The 21,842-nt window shown below is 41.0% G+C and overlaps 1 protein-coding gene across 1 annotated transcript in view; it reads left to right on the top strand.

The window, feature by feature from the left end:
* Positions 1–21,842, top strand: part of LOC149565115 (anaphase-promoting complex subunit) — a 249,994-nt gene that overhangs the window by 16,703 nt on the left and 211,449 nt on the right. The window contains exons 2-3 of the mRNA XM_089818658.1: positions 6,829–6,988; positions 7,079–7,215. Of these exons, the coding sequence (XP_089674784.1) occupies positions 6,829–6,988; positions 7,079–7,215 (297 nt within the window). The remainder of the gene's footprint in view (positions 1–6,828; positions 6,989–7,078; positions 7,216–21,842) is intronic.

Here is a 21,842-nt window from a genome sequence, read left to right as displayed (position 1 = left end):
GTGTGCTAATAGAAGACCGCTGAGTAGCCATAGCTAAGTCTCGAGAATCACTAGAATCAGTAAGTCTGAAAAGACCATGATCCTCAAGACCCATTGCAACAGTAGATTGAGTCGCTTGATCAGTGATGGTGCACTGATGTGAACTGAAGGTGACATCCAAATGTGGAGATTGTCGCAGTAACTAATTGACTGAGAGTAGATTTAGTTCCATCCCTGGAAAATAGTACACATCAAGGAAAATTAGATTTCTCCCAACAGACTGAATCTGAATGTTGCCTTTGCCAACAAAAGTGTACTCTTCTCCGCCACCAAAAATAACATAATTTGTGTAAGATTGGTAATCAGTGAACTAGTCTCTGTGGTGGGTGAAGTGACGAGAGGCACTTGAATCAATGTGAACTAGTCTCTATAGGTCTTTTAGCCATGAAGGCATAAAAGGTAGTTTTCGTCTGCTTAGTCTCCTCTGTACTGTTTGCTTTGGGCTATGAACCTGATTGCTTAGATTGTGAAGCTAAGCGTTCTCGACATTCAACCTCATGTGTCCAAACTTGTGACATTCTAATCTCACTCTCTTTATCTCCCTTAAACTTAAGACGTATCTCTCTCTTTATTACTCTTATTCTATCTCCTCTCTCTACCTTTCTCTATCTCACTCTCTCCCCTCTCCACTTTTCCCTCTCTCATTCTCTCCTCTCACCTTAAGATCTAGATCTATCTCTCTACCTCTCTTACCCCAAGAGCCCCATGAAGGGTGCTATCCTTAACATCATTTTGGAACCCCTATCGACATATAAGTCTAATTAATAGGCCAATGATGAATCATGATTTTTCCAAATCCTTGTATCTTCGTAGTCAATGGCACAATCAAGTATTTTCTTGTCATTGAGACACAAGCAGACATAATGGCTGCAACATCATCTTGAAGTCATCTTAGATGCACGCATAGGACTAGGGCGCTGAGTGATATAGGCTCCTCTGAAGCTTGAGAAAGAGACTTCTAACTTCTGTTTTGATATTTGTTTGGGACTTTAATGCCATGGATTTCATATTTCATGAGTTGTGTAGACATTTGGCACTATATATATATATATATATATATATATATATATATATATATATATATATATAGTGTTATTTTCTTTAGCTAAAATTTGCTTTTATACTTATTTGACCAATTCATACTTGTTTATGTGTTTGAAGTAGCGTCTAGAGGATGAATTTTTTGTCTTTATAGTTTACTTAGTGAAGGGTGCTCCCTTTAATACCACAAACACATAATAGAAATAGAGAAACAACAACAATTTGTGAAAACAAAAATTGGCTTCTTATTATCTCCAAAAGTATGGAATTACAAATTTTAGAAATACATGTGAGGCCGCATGGGCATTTTCCTTAGGATATTTTGTAAGCTATAGTCACCAATAACCACCCAGAACTTCCCTTGACAACCAACAACCCTTCTTTATATAGGCTATTTTCTACCTCCCAAATAGGTTCTAGACATTTAGCCCTAAGTCTTGAGGCTGACCAACTCTAGATTATTTTATTTTTCATATTTTTTTTTACATTAGAGTAGGCCTAAATAATTTCATTTTTTAATTTTTAGGTAGCTCAACTTCCGGAGACTATAACTTTTTAACCGTAGTTTCCATTGACTATGATCACTTTTCTAAAACGACACCTCCTGAACTACAACACCCTGACTACGTAAGTGTTGTCATTAGTGGTTCAACCTTGTTTCAAAGCCCCTAAGGCCTTCAAAATTGAGTTCAAAGATTTTGTAACAAAAATTCTCAATAACTCCACCAATACAAATGGTATTGCAAGGAAAATTGGCTCGTAGAACTTCTTGTCACCCATAGAACTGCTTGGAATGCATGTTGACTTCCTTTGATGCTATCCCTCATAGAACTAGGAATGCAGAATTGACTTCCTTTGAATAGCATACCATCCTGGGTGATGAAATCCAACCACTTCATTTTGTCTAGAGTAATGGGTTTTGTACAAGCTTTCCAAGCTTCACCAAAATCAAGATCTTCTAGGTACAAACTCTCGAGTTCCTTGAACCCAACAACCTCAATCTGCATCCCTATCAACAAAAGATGTCTCCTGCTAAGAGCATCTACAACTTGGTTAGATTTCCCAATCCTGTGTTTCAAAGCTAATGTCTATCTCTAGAAAAACTCAATCCATTTCAAATGTCTCTGATTCAATTTTTGTTGACTGTTCAAATATTACAAAGCTTGATGACCACTATAGCGTAAAATTCTTGATCATAAACATAATATTTTCTTTTGGCATTATTTGAGTTCTAGCTGAAGTAAGCAACTGGTCTACCTTCTTCGCTCAAAGGAGCTCCTATTGCATCACCACTAGCATTACAGTCTACTTGAAACACCTTATTAAAATCTGGAAGTGCTAAAACTGTTGTTTTATAACTTTTTCTTTCAACAATTCAAAATTCTTATTTGCTTCTGAAGTTGACTTAAACTCCTTCCTATCCCCTCTCATTTTTTCAATGAAGGGTCCACAAGCATCGTTAAAACATCTAATAATCATTTTATAAAAGCTTGCCAAACCATGAAAAGATCTTACCTTAGTAGTACTCCTTGAAGTAGGCCATTCGCAGATAGTCTTCACCTTCTCTAGGTCTATATTTAGACCTACTACTGAGACGACAAATCCCATAGATACTAACTCCTTCACAAAACTACACTTCTTCAAATTATTCAACAATTTCTTTGAACTTCTCCAACACCCTACAAATATGCATTATATGCTCCTCCGATGTCTCACTAAAGATCAAAATATCATCTAGGTAAACAATGACAAATTTATATAGAAACTCTTTTAGTACCTCATTCATGAGCCGCATGAATGTGCTCGGTGCATTGGTTAACATGTAGATCTGGTGGTATCTACATTTCAGATCTATCTATGTGAAATACACAGCTCCACTCAAATAGTCCATAATATCATCCATCCTTGGCACGAGAACCCTGTACTTGATTGTGATTTTGTTGATGGCTCGAGAATCTGCACACATTCTCCTTTCTTCTTTGGTGCTAATACTGATGGTACAACACATGTACTTAGGTTTTCTTGAATCAATCTCTTCTGCAACAAGTCTTGTACTTGTTTGTCCAACTCTTCACTTTTTGTTGGTGTCATTCTGTGTGCTGTCTTATTTGGAAAACTAGCTTCTGGATTCAAATCCATTTGATGGCTGATCTTGTGCACTTGCGCACTAGTGGTAATCCATCAGGCACATTATCAGATACAATATTTTGAAACCCATCCAACAAATCTGCAACTTCTGTAGGTACATCTTCTACTTCTCCTTTACCAACTTTTGGGATTAAAGAAAAACACATATGCTCATGCCTCATGCCCTGTAGGAAATTTCTTCCATCAACTAAACATATTCCGATATTGCTATATAACTTTTCTTCTATGTCCTTTAATGGCTTTAGTTTATGTCTCACTCTATCCTTTGTTAGGGAGTAGGCATTCGTACGACCATCATGTAAAACACGTCTATCAAATTGCCACGACCTTCCCAACAACATATGACATACATCAATGGGCATAATGTCACATAGTACCATATAATGGTAGTTCCCAATCTTGAACTTTACCAGACATTGTTCATTGATCAAGACCTTTTGGTCATCCCGCACCTAAGCAATTTGATATGGACACGGGTGTGTCTGTCTCTTGAGCTTTAGCTTTGTGACCTTTTCCTCTAACACAAAATTGTTAACCCTTCCACTATCGATAATCAGGTCACAACACTTATCGTCACACTTGCACCTAGCATGAAACAAAATCCTCCTATGTTTAGGTTCATTCTCATCACTCAACAGGACTCTTCTATTAACTAGGACTTTCCTCGTTTAACATCTGAAGAATGTGATGACTTAGCATCTTCATCTACATTTGCAACTCTTGCCTGGCCTTCAACTCTCCTATTTGTCCTTCCTTGGCGTTGAGGACACCCATAAGCTCTATGACCTCCGTAGTGAAAACATGTTCCGCAAAAGTCTCCTCTTTTTGGTCCTTGTCCTTGTCCTATTCCTCTTCCTCTTTGGTACCTATTATTCTGATCATGAAAACGATTAAAATTATTTCCCCTCTGATTTTGAGTACTGCTGCCCTCATTTGTCTTGTTCTAATCTTCATTTCGGCCTCCATGAGACCGTCCACAGGATCTTCCATCACAACCTCTTCCGCTTTGCCTGCTCTAAAACTTCTTGTTCAACTTTTCCTCTACTCTTAGGGCAAATTGGTATGTCTCTTAAATATTGGTCATTCTAACCAAACTCCACTCCTCTTGAATATTGACCTCAACCTGCTAGGGTAATGGGCAACTTTCTCCCTGTTAGCTTCCGCATGGTTTCTTTTGATAAGGGCTTGATAATGTTTTTTGCATACCCCTAAACATGTTTCTGCTTGCTTCAATCCTCGCATTTTCTTCAACAAATCAAGCTCGTAGTCAACGAGAATGAATTGTTGGTTCAATTTATTTGCCATCCTATCCCATCTCGTGATTTTCTCCTTTCCTCTTCTATTTCCCTCCAATTGAATCTCCTGCCACCAAATCTTCGCGTGACCCTTTAATATGGCTTTTGCAAACTTGACCTTATCAGAACCTTCGATATCTTCATACTGAAAATATTCTTCTAATTCATTGATGTAGTCGATTATTCCCCTGGGTTAAGATTTTCCTAAAAATGTGGTGACTTCAATCTTGGGTCTTTTTCCAATCTTGGAAATGTTCCTTAAAACCCTTTCTTGCTTAAGGTTCCTAGCTTCTTCTGCTCATTCTTATTCAACATTTCCTCATTTGAATTCATCCTCACCCTGATCTCTTATCGCAATATTCATTCCTTTGCAAATCTCTTCTTGCAATGCTTGCACATGTCTCTGAAGGGCTCTAAAACCCTCATTTGTCACACCTTTAGCTCTTCCACCATGTTCCCTTCGTGGAGACATTTTTACACTTATCGCTCAAACCCACAACCATGGTCCTAGTGCAAACTGCGTCACAATTGGCGATTTGTCTACACATTTAGGAACTCCCACTCTTATACTACTTGATGAAGGGCGCTCCCCTTAATACCACAAACACATAATAATAATGAAGAACTAACAGTAATTTACAAGAACAAAAAATTGGCTTATTATTATCTCCAAAAGTATGGAATTACAAATTTCAGACATACAATATGCGAAGCTACATGGGTGTTTTCCTTACAATATTCTGTAAGCTAGAGTCAGCAATAACCATCTAGAACTACCCTTGACAATCTTGTGGGCCTTCTTGATATAGGCAATTTTCCAGTGCCCAAAATGGTTCTAGAAGTTTTGCCCTAACCCTTGAGGCTGACCAACCCTACATTATTTTATTTTACATATTCTATTACATTAGAGTCAGCCCAAATTATTACATTTTTATATTTTTCAGGTAGCCCAACTTCCAGAGACCATAACATTTTAACCGTAGCTCCTGTTGACTATGATAACCACTTTCAGAAATGACACTTCCTAAACTACAAAGTCCCTAAGCACCTTTATTAGGGGTTCAACCTTGTTTGGGGGCCTCTTAGGCCTTCAAAATTGAGTACAAAGATTTTGTACCAAAACGTCTCGAAAACTTCACCAATATAGATGGTATTCAATGAAACTCAATTGGCAGGCTGATATATCTAAGATGAACCTCCACTCGTGATCACAGAACATTTTGAGCTTGAATGACCAACTTACTAAAAATAGTAAGTTTTCGCAAATAGCAACTCTGCACTGAAACACCCTTATCGATAAAAATAATAAACAAAAATGTTCTTGGGCGAGGCAAGATTGTCCTTACACCCAAGATGCTGCTGCATCAAAGTTTTAATCCTTAAGAATCTTTTAATTTCATGGGTTTTCCAATTTACTGTGTCTTTGCTGAGTTTTTGCCCAGTGTGAGTTTGAACCAAAAATTTGCCTGCCGAACCCGAGTATTGTAAAACTAGTTGAAACATCGACATGATATATGCGATGGTAAATATGAGATGATCTCAATATCTAGATTTTCAATTTCTCTTTAGCCATCCTAATTAATGGATTTGTAAATAATCGATTTTTTTTTTGGATTCAATGTAGGCACATCTTTTCTATGCCAGTGTTAAGGGCAATGTAAAGTGCTATGAACATTTTCTGGAAAATATTAGAAATAGCTAGTTATAGGTTTTCCCTGACTTTAATTATTGACGTCTAGTAACAGAATTATGTATACTAACTTCTATGAAATACAATGAGAAAACAACTGCAATGGACATGCTGTACTGGCTGACATGTAAAACTGTACTAGGAAAGATTGATCAAGTAATTTCTCTGTCCTATGTGAACCAATTAAACTTGGCTTCTTCCATTAACTTGCTTCTTGTGCTGCCCTTGGGAATTCTAGGTTGAAGGCATGACATTGTATTATATTCTTGCATTTTCAAGATACCAGACGCTTGCAGTAATCTGAATTTGAACCAGTTAATAAATTTGACTTTTAATGTTTAATGTAAATGTTAAATACTAGTTCATCATTTTGAAAATTTACGTGACTTAAAATCCAAAATGATCATGTGCTTTGAAGTTCTTACTGCAGTGCTGCATGTTTGTAGAGATTTATGGAAGATGTTGCATAACTCTTTTATATAATATATTTACACAGAATTCCAGAAAACTCTACAAACCTTCATATGCTTTCTAGAATTTGGTCTTACAAGGTTTACAATTTATTTTGTTTTAGCCACCCTTTTTTCTGTGCATCAACTAAAGCGCTTTTGACAGCCCTTTGATAACTTTCTGGAGTCGTCACTTGAAGAATTGATATGGCAATTAAAAGAAGCTCAACAAGATATTGGGGAAGATTTGGTTGGGCATTTAATAGTCAATCTAAAAAAGTTGACTTCTCCTGATGACTTGGTCAATCTTTTTGCAGGTTTACGAGGTATGCTTTTTGCCAAATATTACAATTACCTTTTACTAGAATCTTGTGTGCTTTTGATGTCTTAGCCTCAAGAGTTAAATCTGTTTGCAGATTTGCTGTGTCGTGCTGTGAATGAAGATGGTGAAATAGCCAACATGGAAGGGAATGATAAAAAACTGAACCCCCATAGTGTTTTGGGAAAGTTTCTACGCCGTTGTATACTTTCATTCAGTCTGCTGGCTTTTGAGGTAAAAAGTTATTGCAAGCATGCTATAATTGCTCAAAAGATGTTAGTGAAGGTAAAATGTTTCACTTGCCCAAATGATCTGAATATTTTTGTAGAAGCACTATAGGATCAATTGAAAATATGAGCAGCCACCCTGTGAAAATTGGGTTGGTGAAACACAAGCATAATCTACCATGCACACACAACTTAAACATTTCTTATTTCCAGTAGTAGTAAAAAAAATAATTATAATTGTCAAAGGTGTTGAGCTTGACGGGGTGAAGCGTCTAGTTCTCATCTGTGAAGGCCCAAGTGCAAATCTCCATAATGGCATTATAATGTGGAATTCTATGTTATCACTCTTGGTCTTCCATTGTGGGCTTCTTATATAGACATGATTTCTTGTTTGTTTGCATGTAAAAAGCTTGTACTAAACTCTACATAGTGCATATAAGAGCTTGAATTGGTATCAAGTTCATTCGTTTTTTAAAGAGGGGTAACACTTTGATCCGGAGCTATGAACCAGTTAGGCCACAAATGGGGGTTGTTATCCCCAATGGGATTTGAATCTTGATGGCAAGAACAACACAACAATTACTTAACCATTACAACATGCCACTATTGGTGTCTCATGTTCATTCTAGTATAAGCAGATTATTTGTAAATGATATGCAATATTTAAAAAATATTATTGAGATCTTAATTGAAATAAGGACTAAAAACTTAAAAAGGAAACTCTGATTTGTGATTATGACTTAGGTCATTTAAGTTTCAGGAAATCAAGTGGTACTTGATAACAATTCTTTTCTTGACTCAAACACATAAAAATAAGAAATGAATCTCTTTTCCTTCTCGTACAATGCTAAATGTTCAATAAGTTCACTCCATGTATCAGGATCAGTTCATGACTTTTGAATCTATTGAGAGAGTGCTAGGTTGACCTTTGAATCAACCTTGAGTGCTTTCTCATAAAGAAACGAGGCTTAGATGATATCCAACAGCATTCAAGTGGAATTTATGTATTTTGACCTTCGCCCTTGAAATGTATCTGTCAATTACATAGTTTGAGTTATATATACAAAATTTACAACAAGAGGCAGAGAGTCAAAACAATATTAAACCTTCTATTCTAAATAAAACATAACCACAGATAGAACTTAAATAAGATCCAAAATCAAAACAATCACATTACGTATTAAGATATATCCTTCATTGTACATATTTGGTCTTGATGTGGTTGGTAAAGGAATCGTATGTAGAAAGCGTCCCCTTTTTTTGCACCAAATTTTTTGCACCGTTTCTACCGTTTACATGGGCATTCTTTCAATCCAATGGTTTCAGAACAACAGTTGATTGTATTTCTGAATGCTGATTTCAGGTTTGTAAAAGTAAATATTAAGTTCAAAGTCTGCACTGTGAGTGGGAATAAGATTTTCCAACTTCTCTTTCAAATTAGATAACATGCTTTTTGGATGTGTTCCTCATTTGCAAAACAGTTTGACCTGTCACTACAGAAAAGAAAATACAATATTGTGATCTGGAGATTTTAACAGTTGAATTTGGTTCTTCTTTGGAGAAAACTCTGGGCAGCTTAACAATTCAATAATCACTGAATGTAAACAAGTTTTGTCTTTGTATTTGCTTTGCCCGGTTCTTGTCAGCGTTCCGGCGGTGTTTCTGTAGCCGATGGATTGACTGTCGTTGGTGTTTTGTATTTTGTAGCCGATGGGTAAATAGTTTGTAGCGGATGTAATGTTGTGGCCGACAGACTCCTTCGGGAAGGTTCGGCGGTAGTATTTATATCCCGTTTGGGATCATTGTAAATCATCTTCTACTATGATTCATCTTATGAAGCATAATGTATGTCTGGCATATGTGAATATAATTCTGCTATTCTGTTCCATTGTCTATATGCGTTGATTTCTTTACCAGTACGGTAAACATTTGGCGCCGTTGCCTTATAAACCTGGAAGGTGGGAGGAATGAAGATTAATGCCAAATCAGCTTAACAAGGATCGGAATAAGGTCAAGGGAAAAGATGGAACCTGTATTGCGCAAGAGAATTTAATTTTGGCACAGCAAGCCGAACGTCGGCGGAGATTTCAGAAGATTGCCGACGGAAACCGGAGCGTTGAAGAATTGTTGGAGACTCGGCAGCGGGTGGAATTGGTGGAAGAAGCACGGGAGGAGTTCTTGAATTTGTGTTCGCCGAGGGAAGAAAATTCAAACGTAAGAGCATCAACTCGCACGACTCGCAGTGCTGAGGGAGCACGAGCGTGGAGTGACCTCTTCGTCCAGGATAGACTTCCGCGGGAAACAACTTCAGAAGATCCTTCTTCTGCACCAAGGTTCAGAGTTGTCGACACCTCCGGTGTGGGAGTGCAGACCGCCGGTGTGGGAGTTCAGACTGTCGCTGTCGGAGTGCAGACCACTGGTGTGGGAGTGCAGACCTCCGGTGTTGGAGTAAACAGCGTAGGACCCAGTAACGCCTCTCTACCAACTTCAGTTGTCATGGCGGGACCCAAAGAAAAGCTGCCAAAGTTTGAGGGTGATGGTACAACCGACCCCATCCGACATTGTAAGACGTGAGACGATCTGGCGGGCAAATGGAATCACAGATGCCAACGAATGGGTCAGGCAATTTCCGGCAACCCTATGGGGTGTGGCGATTGATTGGTTTTTGGATACGGATCCACAAAAGCTAAATAGCTGGGATAACATTAAAAATGAGTTCCTGGCGGAATTTAAACTCTTGCGGGATGATAATGAAATTGTAGCAGAGATTTTTAATACCAAACAGGGGAAGCACGAAACTGTTTGCATCTACGCCAGGAGATTAAAAGACTTAATAAACAAAATGGAAAGCAAGCCGGCGGACGGATTGCAGAAAAGATGGTTCGTGGACGGCCTACGCTCGAAATTGCGGAGGAAAATGAAAATTGTGCCACCATTGTCATATGTGGACATGTATAACAGAGCACTGGACCTTGAAAGTGAGCAGTAGACAAAGAAGAAGAAAACTAGCTCCTCTGATTCTGATGACGACGAGCCTACCGGAGATGATAGTAGTGACGACGAAGGCAGTAGCAAGAAGGTTCGTGCCCTACAAAAGGATATGGTTCGCATGATGGAGTTTAAAAACATGCAGAAGGAGCCAAAAGGCAGTGAACTATGGTGCACAGAGTGTAAGACCGACGGTCATACTAAAGGATCGTGTCCAAAGAACCAATTTTGTGACATTTGTCAGATCATGGGCCATTCGACAAAAGACTGCCCCTTTAACATGAAGACAAGAGGATCTTCGCAGGTGCTTCTCACACAAGAGGCTTCCCCGTCGGGTAGTAGCGGAAACACGAATACCGCCGGTGCTACATCCGAAGGATACAGGAATAATCGGCGTGGACAAAACAATAACAACAACAATAACAATGCCAATACGAGCAGAAGCCGAATCCAGTATGATGCAAATGGACGGCCGATTATTCAGTGCCGCACGTGTAACTTGTGGGGGCATTTTGCGCGGGAGTGTCCAACAGCGAATACACCTCAACTATTGTGCCGATGGTGCGGACTTGGCGATCACGACGACTCAAAGTGTCCAAAATCCGGAGTGAACTTGATCACTGTCGGGGTGGATGAGGAAGAAGTTCTGGCAATTACGCGGCAACAAACAAAAGAATACTCGGACCCCGCCGAAGAAAAGAGGAAATTTGCGGAAGCATGGGCGGAGGTTGGAAAAGTATCCCAAGTAGCAACACCTCCGGACACTGCCGACACTTCAGCGAGGAATTCCGCAGAACAAAACATAGTACGACAAATTTTGCAAACGGAGGTGCGAGTAAAGGTAAGCGATTTGCTTCTCACCATGCCTCAACTTTGATTTGCTCTTTCAAGTATTGCAGGAGAATCAAGTCAAGGGAAGGAAAAGCCACCGGGAGAACCAAGTCGAGGGAAGGAAAAGGAAATTGCTGTAGGAGGAGAAGATCACATGTTGCTGGCGCTGACATCTGGACAACACCCTGCAGTCGTCGAGATGGGGATCCTTGGACATGTTCTCACAGAAACAATAGTTGACGGAGGGTCCGGCGTAAATGTATTGCCTTAAGATACCTGGAGGAAACTTGTACAATCGACATTGTGGCCTCCAAGATTTCAGCTGCTGACCGCCGATCAACATGGCATAAAACCACTGGGTATTCTCATGGCACAGCCGGTAACCATTGGCACTCAGCCGTTCCTGATGGATTTCGTGGTGATTCCGTTGAAGAGGAAAGGCTATGACACCATCCTGGGCTGCAGGTGGCTTATCGAAGCAAGAGCTCGACACGACTGGAAGAACACCTTATCACTGGAAAGTAAAGGCCGCCGATTCGTCATTGATCTGCATACCCAAATGGTAGGGAAAGAGGCCCTGTTGTCAGATTCTGAGGGAGAGGAGGATGAAGGCAGACAATGGATGGAACCAGATTAGGGGGGCATCCTCCGATTGGATGGGGGATCAACGGATGATGACTTGGATTCCGTCAACGGTCTCTGCCACTGGCAAATGGAGGACTATGAATTATTTCACAGCTGCAATGTTCTGTCGATTGAGAACGAATATTCGAAGGAGTTTAGTGAAGTAAAGGAGGGGGAGGCACCGTTGGATGTTACACCCGCCCATGCATTCAGTAAAGGGGAGACAATCAAGTATAATGAAGCTACATTGCAATTGATGAATTTGGGGGACGAGGCAGAGCCGAAGAACATATTGGTCGGAGATAATTGGGATCCAGTACTCAAGGCCGCGGCATTCAAGATATTTATGGACTACAAGGATGTGTTTGCATGGACATACAAGGACCTCAAAGGAGTACCGCCAGAATTGTGTGTGCACCGCATCCCGCTGGTGGAGGGAGCTGTACCTGTACGAAAGCGACCTTATAGGATGAACAAGAACTATGTGGCACGGGTTACGGAGGAAATCAACCAGATGTTGGAAGCTGGCATTATCTTCAAGGTACAGACCAGCGAATGGGTGTCGTCGATAGTCATCTCATTGAAGAAGGATACTAGTCAGATCCGAATATGTGTCGATTTCAAATGCCTGAATGTAGTAACGATCAAGGACCCTTTTCCGATTCCATTCACAGATAGCATTCTGGAGGAGGTCGCGGGACATGAAATCTACTCCTTTATGGATGGGTTCTCCGGTACAATCAGATTTCTATAGCAGAGGAGGATAAGTTGAAGACAACGTTTGTCGTTGAAGATGGGGTCTACGCGTACAACCGGATGCCATTTGGGTTGTGTAACGCGTCGGCCACATTCCAGCGGATTATATTGCATATCTTCGACAGGATGTCCGTGGGAAACTTCAAAGCCTTCCTGGATGATTGGTCAATATTTAGCACGGAGGACGGACGCCTGGCAGCACTTGGTGAATGCATGGAGAGATGTCGTAGAGCTCGGCTAGCGTTGAATCCCAAGAAGTGCAGATTCATGGTTCCACACGGAAGACTGCTCGGACACATCGTCTGTAAGGAAGGATTAAGGATGGATCCCGACAAGGTGAGTCATTCTTGAGATGCAGCCATCTACTAATGTGACCAAGGTAAAATCTTTTCTCGAGCATATAGGTTATTACAGGAGATTTATTAAATTTTTTGCCAAGGTGTCCCAACCGTTAGATAAGTTAACTTGCAAGGAAGAATCATTTAGATGGGATAAAGAGCATGACGAGGCATTTGAAGGGCTAAAGGTACGACTAGCTACGACACCCATCCTGGCATATCCAGACTGAAATAAAGAGTTTCATAATGCTGAGTTTCTGGAATAGATTGTGTAGAGATTTTTCATCAACGTTTCGAATCACACTACGTGATCCATCATCAGGAAGAGAGAGCAAGAGGTGTCAAATTATGTAAGATGCAGATTTGGCACAGGGTCACAATTTAAGGAGACCTGGAAGAGAGGGACTGCACACGCCCCAACGCAAGTCAAAAGAAGTAAAATAAAAATAAAGACAAAAAACAAGCACGGGGGAGAGACAAAACCACCCAAGACACAAAGTGAAAGCACCAAGAGAGATAACCAAAAAAATAAATAGGACAAGATAATAAACTCCAAAAAGGAAACAAAAGGTAAGAGGTAGAATAAGTAAAAATATAAAAATATAGAAGAAGAATATGTTACCTATAAGAGAACAAAACAGAAACCAATACATAGCGTCAACATGTGAATAAGCCACAAAAATGCAATAATATATACAATATAATACTACCCATTAATAATAAAAGTAATAACAATTAATGTAGGAGTAACAATAAATAAATAAATACATAAATTAAAAATAAGACTAAAAAATAATAAAAAGATAAAATAAAAGTAAAAATTAAAAACATAAAAAACAAACACATCTCAATATATATGTTTATGTACGTATGCATGTGGATAATATAAACTAGCGTCCAAATATCAATGAACTCCCATCCTAAATCAGAAATTGAATAAATATATATATATATATATATATATATACTTACTAATAAGCGAGCAATATATAAAACAATAAAAAACAAGCAAAACAATACATACATGTGCCACAATGTAACATATATATATATATATATATATATATATATATATATATATATATATATGTATATGTATGTATGTATATAGATATATATATATATATATAAATATATATACATAAATATATAAATATAAATATATATATATATATATATGTATATATATGTATATGTATGTATATATATATATAAATATATATGTATGTATATATATATATATACATATATATATAATGTGCACATATCACGACTAGAAGAAAACATACACAAAAAAAAAAAATGAATAAATAATAAACAACCCCCATACACAACCCACGCATGGAAATAGATACATATGGCACCAAAAAGAAAGAGAATGCAAAACAAATATATAAATGAAATATACTAACATAAATGTAACAAGGAAAAGTCGCATGTAAGTATGAGCAAATTTTGAAAAGTGAATATAAGGATAGAAACACAAGGTAAGGAAGAACTCCAGCAAAAGAACGAAGGACGAGCGAGCAACACAAAAGGCGAAAAGGCAAGGAGGAGGGCACAACTAACTCAACAAAGAAGACCCAAACTCCGAAGGAGGAGAGGAGCAGCAACAAAGACCTAAGGAGGACAAGAGAAAATGGGGGGGGGGAAGGGGAATCAAACCCCACACGAAGAGACGAAAACAAAAATGACAGGAGATAATGAGGAGAGAGGAAGAATCACCAAAGACACAAAAGAAGAAGTGGCCAACCTGGGGGAAGGGTGCAAGGCACCAGAGGAGAGGAGAGGGGGAGAGAGGACAAGAACCGAGGAGAGGGGAGCAACCAAGCAAGAAGGACGGAGAGAGAAAAAAAGAGATTAACCAACACAACGAGGGTCTTTCTCCGTAGAAGTCAACAAAGGATGCCACGAGGGGTTGAGAAGCCATCCATCATCACGATTGAGCTTGATGGGGTGGTTAATAATTTCAACGGCTTCTTTAAGCTTCCTCTTAAAATAGTTGTCCTCGTGGGAAATGATTTGCGTGTCCTCCAAACATATGTGATGTTTGGTCAAAAAGGAATGTTCAGCAAGTGCCGATTTGTAAACCCTATCGTGTCTAATGTCTGCCACATGCTCCTTGATACGGGTGTGGAAGGAGCGGCCTGTTTCGCCAATATAGGGTGTACCACAAGAGCAGACCACTTTGTAAACCCCTGAGTTGGCATACGAATCTTTGGGGTCTTTGATTGGTGGGACACGATTCTTGAGCTTGAAGAGGGGCTTGAAAGCAACACGCAAACCATTTTTGGACAGGATCTTGGCAATTTTATGGGAAATGCCTTCCACGAAAGGGAGGGAGGCATGCAGAGCACGAGGGGGGGGAAGAGAAGGGGGCGAGGAGGCAAGGTGGAGGGACTTAGCTTGGTTTAGGGCCCTAGAAATTTGCCTGGGAGAATAACCATTCATCTAATATATATATATATATATATATATATATATAATATATATATATATATATATATATATATATATATATATATATGTTACATTGTGGCACATGTATGTATTGTTTTGCTTGTTTTTTATTGTTTTATATATTGCTCGCTTATTAGTAAGTATATATATATATTTATTTATTTATTTAATTTCTGATTTAGGATGGGAGTTCATTGATATTTGGACACTAGTTTATATTATCCACATGCATACATACATAAACATATATATTGAGATGTGTTTGTTTTTTATGTTTTTAATTTTTACTTTTATTTTATCTTTTTATTATTTTTTAGTCTTATTTTTAATTTATGTATTTATTTATTTATTTTTACTCCTACATTAATTGTTATTACTTTTATTATTAATGGGTAGTATTATATTGTATATATTATTGCATTTTTGTGGCTTATTCACATGTTGACGCTATGTATTGGTTTCTATTTTGTTCTCTTATAGGTAACATATTCTTCTTCTATATTTTTATATTTTTACTTATTCTACCTCTTACCTTTTGTTTCCTTTTTGGAGTTTATTATCTTGTCCTATTTATTTTCTTGGTTATCTCTCTTGGTGCTTTCACTTTGTGTCTTGGGTGGTTTTGTCTCTCCCCCGTGCTTGTTTTTTGTCTTTATTTTTATTTTACTTCTTTTGACTTGCATTGGGGCGTGTGCAGTCCCTCTCTTCCAGGTCTCCTTAAATTGTGACCCTGTGCCAAATCTGCATCTTACATAATTTGACACCTCTTGCTCTCTCTTCCTGATGATGGATCACGTAGTGTGATTCGAAACGTTGATGAAAAATCTCTACACAATCTATTCCAGAAACTCAGCATTATAAATCATGGATTGTGGAAATTTGATTGCATTAAAAGAGTTTCATGTTCATGTGGATGCCTCCAACTATGCGATCGGCACGACCCTAGCACAGACAGGTAATGACGGACTGGATCATCCAATATATTTTGCCAGCCAGTTGCTATCAAAGGCCGAGTAGAATTACAACACGATTGAAAGAGAAGCGTTGGGATGGTCTATGCTGTACAAAAATTTCGTCATTATTTGCTTGCTACACCGTTCGTGTTCTATGTTGATCACCTGGCCCTGTTGTACATGATTAATAAACCTGTCATCCAAGGGAGGATCAGTAGATGGCTACTCCTGTTGCAGGAATTTACCTTCAAAATCATTGTTTAGCCAAGAAAGAAACATGTTAGTGCTGACCACTTGTCGCGGATCAAAACAGGGGAACCAGCGGAGGGTGTGAATGACGACTTCCCTGATGCGCAGCTGTTTCAGATTGGGGTACTGCCGGAATGGTACAGGAGTATTGGCCAGTGCCTGTCAATAGGACAGTTTCCTACTGGGATGTCACCAAATGATAGGCGCAAGTTGATAATCAGGAGTCACACGTTTCAATTGATCAATGGATTGCTCTACAAAATGGGGCCGGATCATATTCTTCGGCGGTGTGTGTTGGAAGAGGAGATACCGCAAGTGTTAAAAGAAGCACATGAGGGTCCCGTGGGAGGACACATGGGGCCTAACACCACTGCACGGAAGATATTGCTCACAGGTCTCTGGTGGCCGACGGTGTACAATGACGTGCGGGAATGGGTCGTCGGATGTGACACTTGCCAACAGGCTGGGAAGCCGTTGAAGAGATTTCATGCCACTTCACCCCTCACGCGCAGGAACTTTTTGGGAGATGGGGATTAGATTTCATTGGACCACTGAGGGTGAGCAAGACTCGACGGTGCCGGTACATCATTGTTGCAACAGAGTACCTGACCAAGTGGGTGGAGGCACGTGCGTTACCAGATAACTCGGCCATCGGCACTGCGAAATTTATTTATGAACAGATCATTACCAGGTATGGAATCCCGTTACAATTAACAAGTGATAGGGGAGGTCATTTTGTTAATCATGTTATTCGACTGCTCACCACTCAATTTAAGATTTATCATTCACTGTCGAGTTTGTACTATCCAAGAGCAAACAGACAGGCGGAGGCCACCAATAAAATCCTAGTATCCATCATCTACAAATCTTGAGCGGTTGAAGGTGTTGATTGGGAGGAAAACTTACCTGCTGCCCTGTGGGCTTATCGCACGGCGTACAAGGTGACGACAGGGCACACATCATTCTAGTTAATGTTTGGACAGGAAGCAGTAGTCCCAGTGGAATTCATGATCTCGAGTCTGCGAATAGCATTGGAAAACAAGCTGGATGATGATGGAAGCTTACAAGAGCAGTTAAACAATCTGAATAAGCTGGAGGAGAAGTGATTGCTAGCATAGTGGGCGACGGAAGTGGCACAGAATAGCGCAAGGTCTGGCACGATAAGCATTTGAAACATAGCAGATTTCAGCCGGGACAGTTAGTATTGAAGTATGATGGTTGCAATGAAATCAAGCCGGGAAAATTCAAAGTGCGGTGGGTTGGACCATACCAGATCCGGGAGGTTGGCGACAATGGAGCAATCAAACCAGTGACGTTGGACGGACAGGAGGTGCCTTAGTCAGTTAACGGATCTAAATTGAAAATATACCGCGCAAGAAGGGTATCGTTGTCGCCTAGTGCTCACATGAATCCTCCGTCGTCGTCATTAAAAGGCTGTGAGACGGCGACACCAACTGGAGGCACCTCTGTAATTTAATTTGAATATAAATTTAAAAAAAAAAAGAAGAAAAAATTGAAAAAAAAAAAAGAAAAAAGAAAAAAAGAAAAGAAAAAAGAAGAAGAAGCCCCTGGGCAGCAGTCTGTCCGCGGGTAATCAAAAGCCCCGCAGGTAGCAGTCTGTCCGCGGGTGTAAAAGCAAAGCCCTGCGGGCAGCAGTCTGTCCACGGGTGTATAAGGCAAAGGCCCCGCGGACTTAAAATTAGAACTTCTTCCACGGGAATATAAAACGCAAGTAGTAACCAGTGTCTGAGGAGGGGAGCGAGATTTTTAGGAGACTGCAACAATCTGCAGAGGAGGGAGACGTTGCTTGTACATTTTCACATACCATACTCTTCAGTTGACCACGATTTCCAGAATTGATCAGGGAGATGGGTGTTGTTATTTCAAAAAGAACAAGTAACGGGAGCATTTCGGCTGTGAATCACTAGGATCCAAAGGCGTGCATCAAGGACGATTGCAATATTCCAAATCCTGTTCTTGTATCGTAGATGATTAATGTTTCGAGGTGGGTTTCGATCATATTTGGTGGAAACTGAAAAAACAAAGTACGGGTGTATGAATGAGGGCCAGGGGTAAGAAGCAGAGATAAGCCGTGCACCTCATAAAAGGATCCCGCTGTCATTCAACCTGTTTTGTTTAATTAACCTGAGAAAGGTAGAATTCTGTGAATTCAACTCTCGTGAGTAGTACTGGGCGTTGTCGATTCATTCCAAATTGCCTGGAATTAAACAAGACCGTCTCTTTTGCTTGTAATTTGAACAAAACCTGGTTGAAAATCAGGGGATTCGTGTGAGAAGGCGATGTTTTAGTGATTCTATCAGAGGATCATGGGCTCCTTTCAAACTAGTTTTTACTACGTAGTGCCAACTTTGAGAACAATTACCCTGGTGCTGGCCATAGAATGTGGGTGATGGATTGCGGCTGTCTAGTAGGAAGATCAGGGTATTAATGCTGTAGCCAGCCTCCAGAGAGTCAATTTCTTCTGCCCTCCATTTTTTTTCCATGGGATAGGTGTGCGGCATAATCTTCTGCTCCCCCACAGGGTGAAATTTTCTTTTCGTAACGGATGGAGGAAACTTATAATAAGAAAAACAAAGTGGTTATTGCATGGAATCAGCAGGTAAACGGAAGCCGTGGAAGAATTAGTTGGCGGCAAATATGGAAAAAAATTCAAGGGTTTTGGCATCAGGGATTCGAGTCGCAGGCCCCTCGGGTTCCAGTAGCAAGAAGCAAAAGACTAGGGAAGAACTCACTTATCTTACCGTCCAGTTTGAGAGTCTCAGTGGAAGCGAATGCCGGAGGTGGTGGCAGGAGACCTCAGAGGTAGACCAGATTAAGCAGATCTTGATGCGGGCACAGGTACATTGGGCCATCCAGCTTCCTGTTTTCTCCATCCGTTTGTTCGAGTCAATATTGCACACCATGATAAAGACATATAGCCCGCGGAGCAGAACAAGTACATTCATGTACAAGCAACAACAGATGACGGTGTCCTTAAAAATTAGGGATTTCACTAGGGTTTTCGGCATCCTTGGCTCAGATGGTAAAAAAGTGGAAATCAAGAAGCATAAACTCTCATGGGAATGGAAGGAGCATTGGATAGATCTAGTGTGTAGGGACCTTACACCTGTGGAGAGGGAGGCAGCGGTTTAGGGGTCAAAATGCAGAGGGCTTCGCAGGGACTTTATTCGGGAGGGTCACTGGCGGTGTATCATGGACGTCATCAAGAGCAGATTGACAGGCGCCACTCGAGCTTTAGATATAGCATTGCCACAGATTATGTTTATGAATGGTATCATGCAGGGAGTGGTATATGATTGGGCCTCAGTGCTTGCCGACAGGATGGAGGAATTCATGACGCTTCAGCACCGAACACTTTTTATGCAGCACCATGCCATCGGGCTGTTTCTGAAGGCTGCAGCTAGCCAGATTCCACTGGATGATTTTGAGGCTCCTCCAAGGGGCAAGTTGGCAGACGGAGAGCCTCCCATATTCTATTGGCGACATTTGGATATAGGAGGATCAGCCACAGGTCACAAGAAAGTACTCCGCGGACTGGATACTTCCGGAGAGACAGATAGCGGACGGAAGGGCACTTTGGTGAGTGACGGGGCTGAGTCTGTGGAAGAAGAGGTGAGCACATCGGCGGAAGTTGGCGATGAGGCAGCGGGTAGTGGGCCCACATTCTTTACCCCTCCTCAGCTGTCAACTTTGGCGCACTTGACTACCTTTCCGACAGTCATTCCGCCGTTTGGTCAGTGCCATGCCCCGGTCCTTATGACTCCTCCAACGGCGGCAGATATCCCACGGACAATGACGGAAATGGTCCCACAAACAACAACAGATGTCCTGCGGACACTCGCCAAGATATTGCCGACGGCTGTAGCGGAGGTGATTCTAGTTGTACCAGCAGATGTCACCGTCACAGTCTCAAAGAGAGCACAGTTGCCACCACCGGAGCCTGAGCTGCAGGTTCGGTTGGAGGTCATTGATTGTGATGCAGTTGTCACTGTTTCGTCATCTTTTTTAGCAGAGGTCGAGTCAGCCCAGCCAGTACCGGAGGAGAACATGGAGCTCGTGCAGTCAGACCAACCAGAGGTGATGGATAGAGCTAGTGTGTTTTTGAGGTAGCAGTTCCGACTAACTCCGGCCAAGCGAGGTCCGTCCATTTAGTCTCCTAGGCATTCAGGAACATCACCGGCAGTACCAGAGCCTCAGCTTCAGGAGGAGGGAATGCCATATGCCATGGTTGCGCCACCAGCAGTGGAGGCGGCACTGGATGTGGGCATGGCTCTTGCTGATGAGGAGAACAGTGATGCGGAATGGTCATTGGAGGACTTCGCCAAGGAGGATTACGGGTCGGATGAGGACAGGTGCCGAGATTACCTCAGGACTATGAAGTCTGCGTTGAAGAAGGGACACGATGTGGCAATTCAGGCCCTGACTCAGTGGAGGGAGTGGCATTTGATTAGAGCATATATTCGTGGGATCTGTCCTCGACGATTTCAGACTTGTTTTGTAGACAGGGGTTGGCCGACGGTGGAGACAGTTGAGATGATGGTAGATTGGGCTACTGAGCCGGAGTTGGGACCCAGTGACACTCCTCTGATGAAGTTGGCACATGAGATTGTGGGATTGTACAAGGATGTTTACTATGGTCGTCGGCGTGTGGAGGCGGACAGGGTTGCAACAGAGAGATAATTGGCAGCTGAGAGTGAGGCTAGAAAGAAGCTAGCCGTCGACTTGCCCAACCAGCAGGCAGTATGGGCCGCAAAGCGGGCAGCACTACTAACAGATATGGCAACAGCGGTGCAGGAGAGGGACGTGGCTAGGCAAGGTACAAAGGCGGCGGTCCGAGGCAAGGATGCAGCTGAGCACGAGATGTAGTTAGCTAGGAGGCAAGCTATGGATGCGGCTCTTCTTCTAAAGGAGGTCGTTGAGGTTAATTCTTAGATTCAGATAGATCTCCGCATCAGGACAGAGCAAGTGTATGAGTTACGTCGCCAGCAGCACACTTCTGGGGTGCCCCCTTCTCTCTAGTATTTCTTCTGTTGTCTGTAAGTTGTCTCCTAATTTTGTTAGTCGTCAAGAGACGACTGTTCTTTTGGGGGGGATGGTGTTAGCTGACTGGATGGTCCCGGCAGTGTCTCTGTAGCCGACGGATTGACTGTCGTCGGTGTTTTGTATTTTGTAGCTGACGGGTAAATAGTTTGTAGCGGATGTAATGTTGTGGCCGACAGACTCCTTCGGGAAGGTTCGACAGTAGTATTTATATCCCGTCTGGGATCATTGTAAATCATCTTCTACTATGATTCATCTTATTAAGCATAATGTATGTCTGGCATATGCGAATATAATTTTGCTATTCTGTTCCATTGTCTGTATGCGTTGATTTCTTTACCAGTACGGTGAACAGTTCTTCTATGCCACAGTTT

The sequence above is a fragment of the Cupressus sempervirens genome, chromosome 3, assembly GCF_028749045.1.
Source record: "Cupressus sempervirens isolate cs-2001-9-10 chromosome 3, ASM2874904v1, whole genome shotgun sequence".
Taxonomy (NCBI): domain Eukaryota; kingdom Viridiplantae; phylum Streptophyta; class Pinopsida; order Cupressales; family Cupressaceae; genus Cupressus; species Cupressus sempervirens.
Note: the sequence above shows the minus strand (reverse complement) of the source record. Positions and strands in the feature narration are given on the sequence as shown.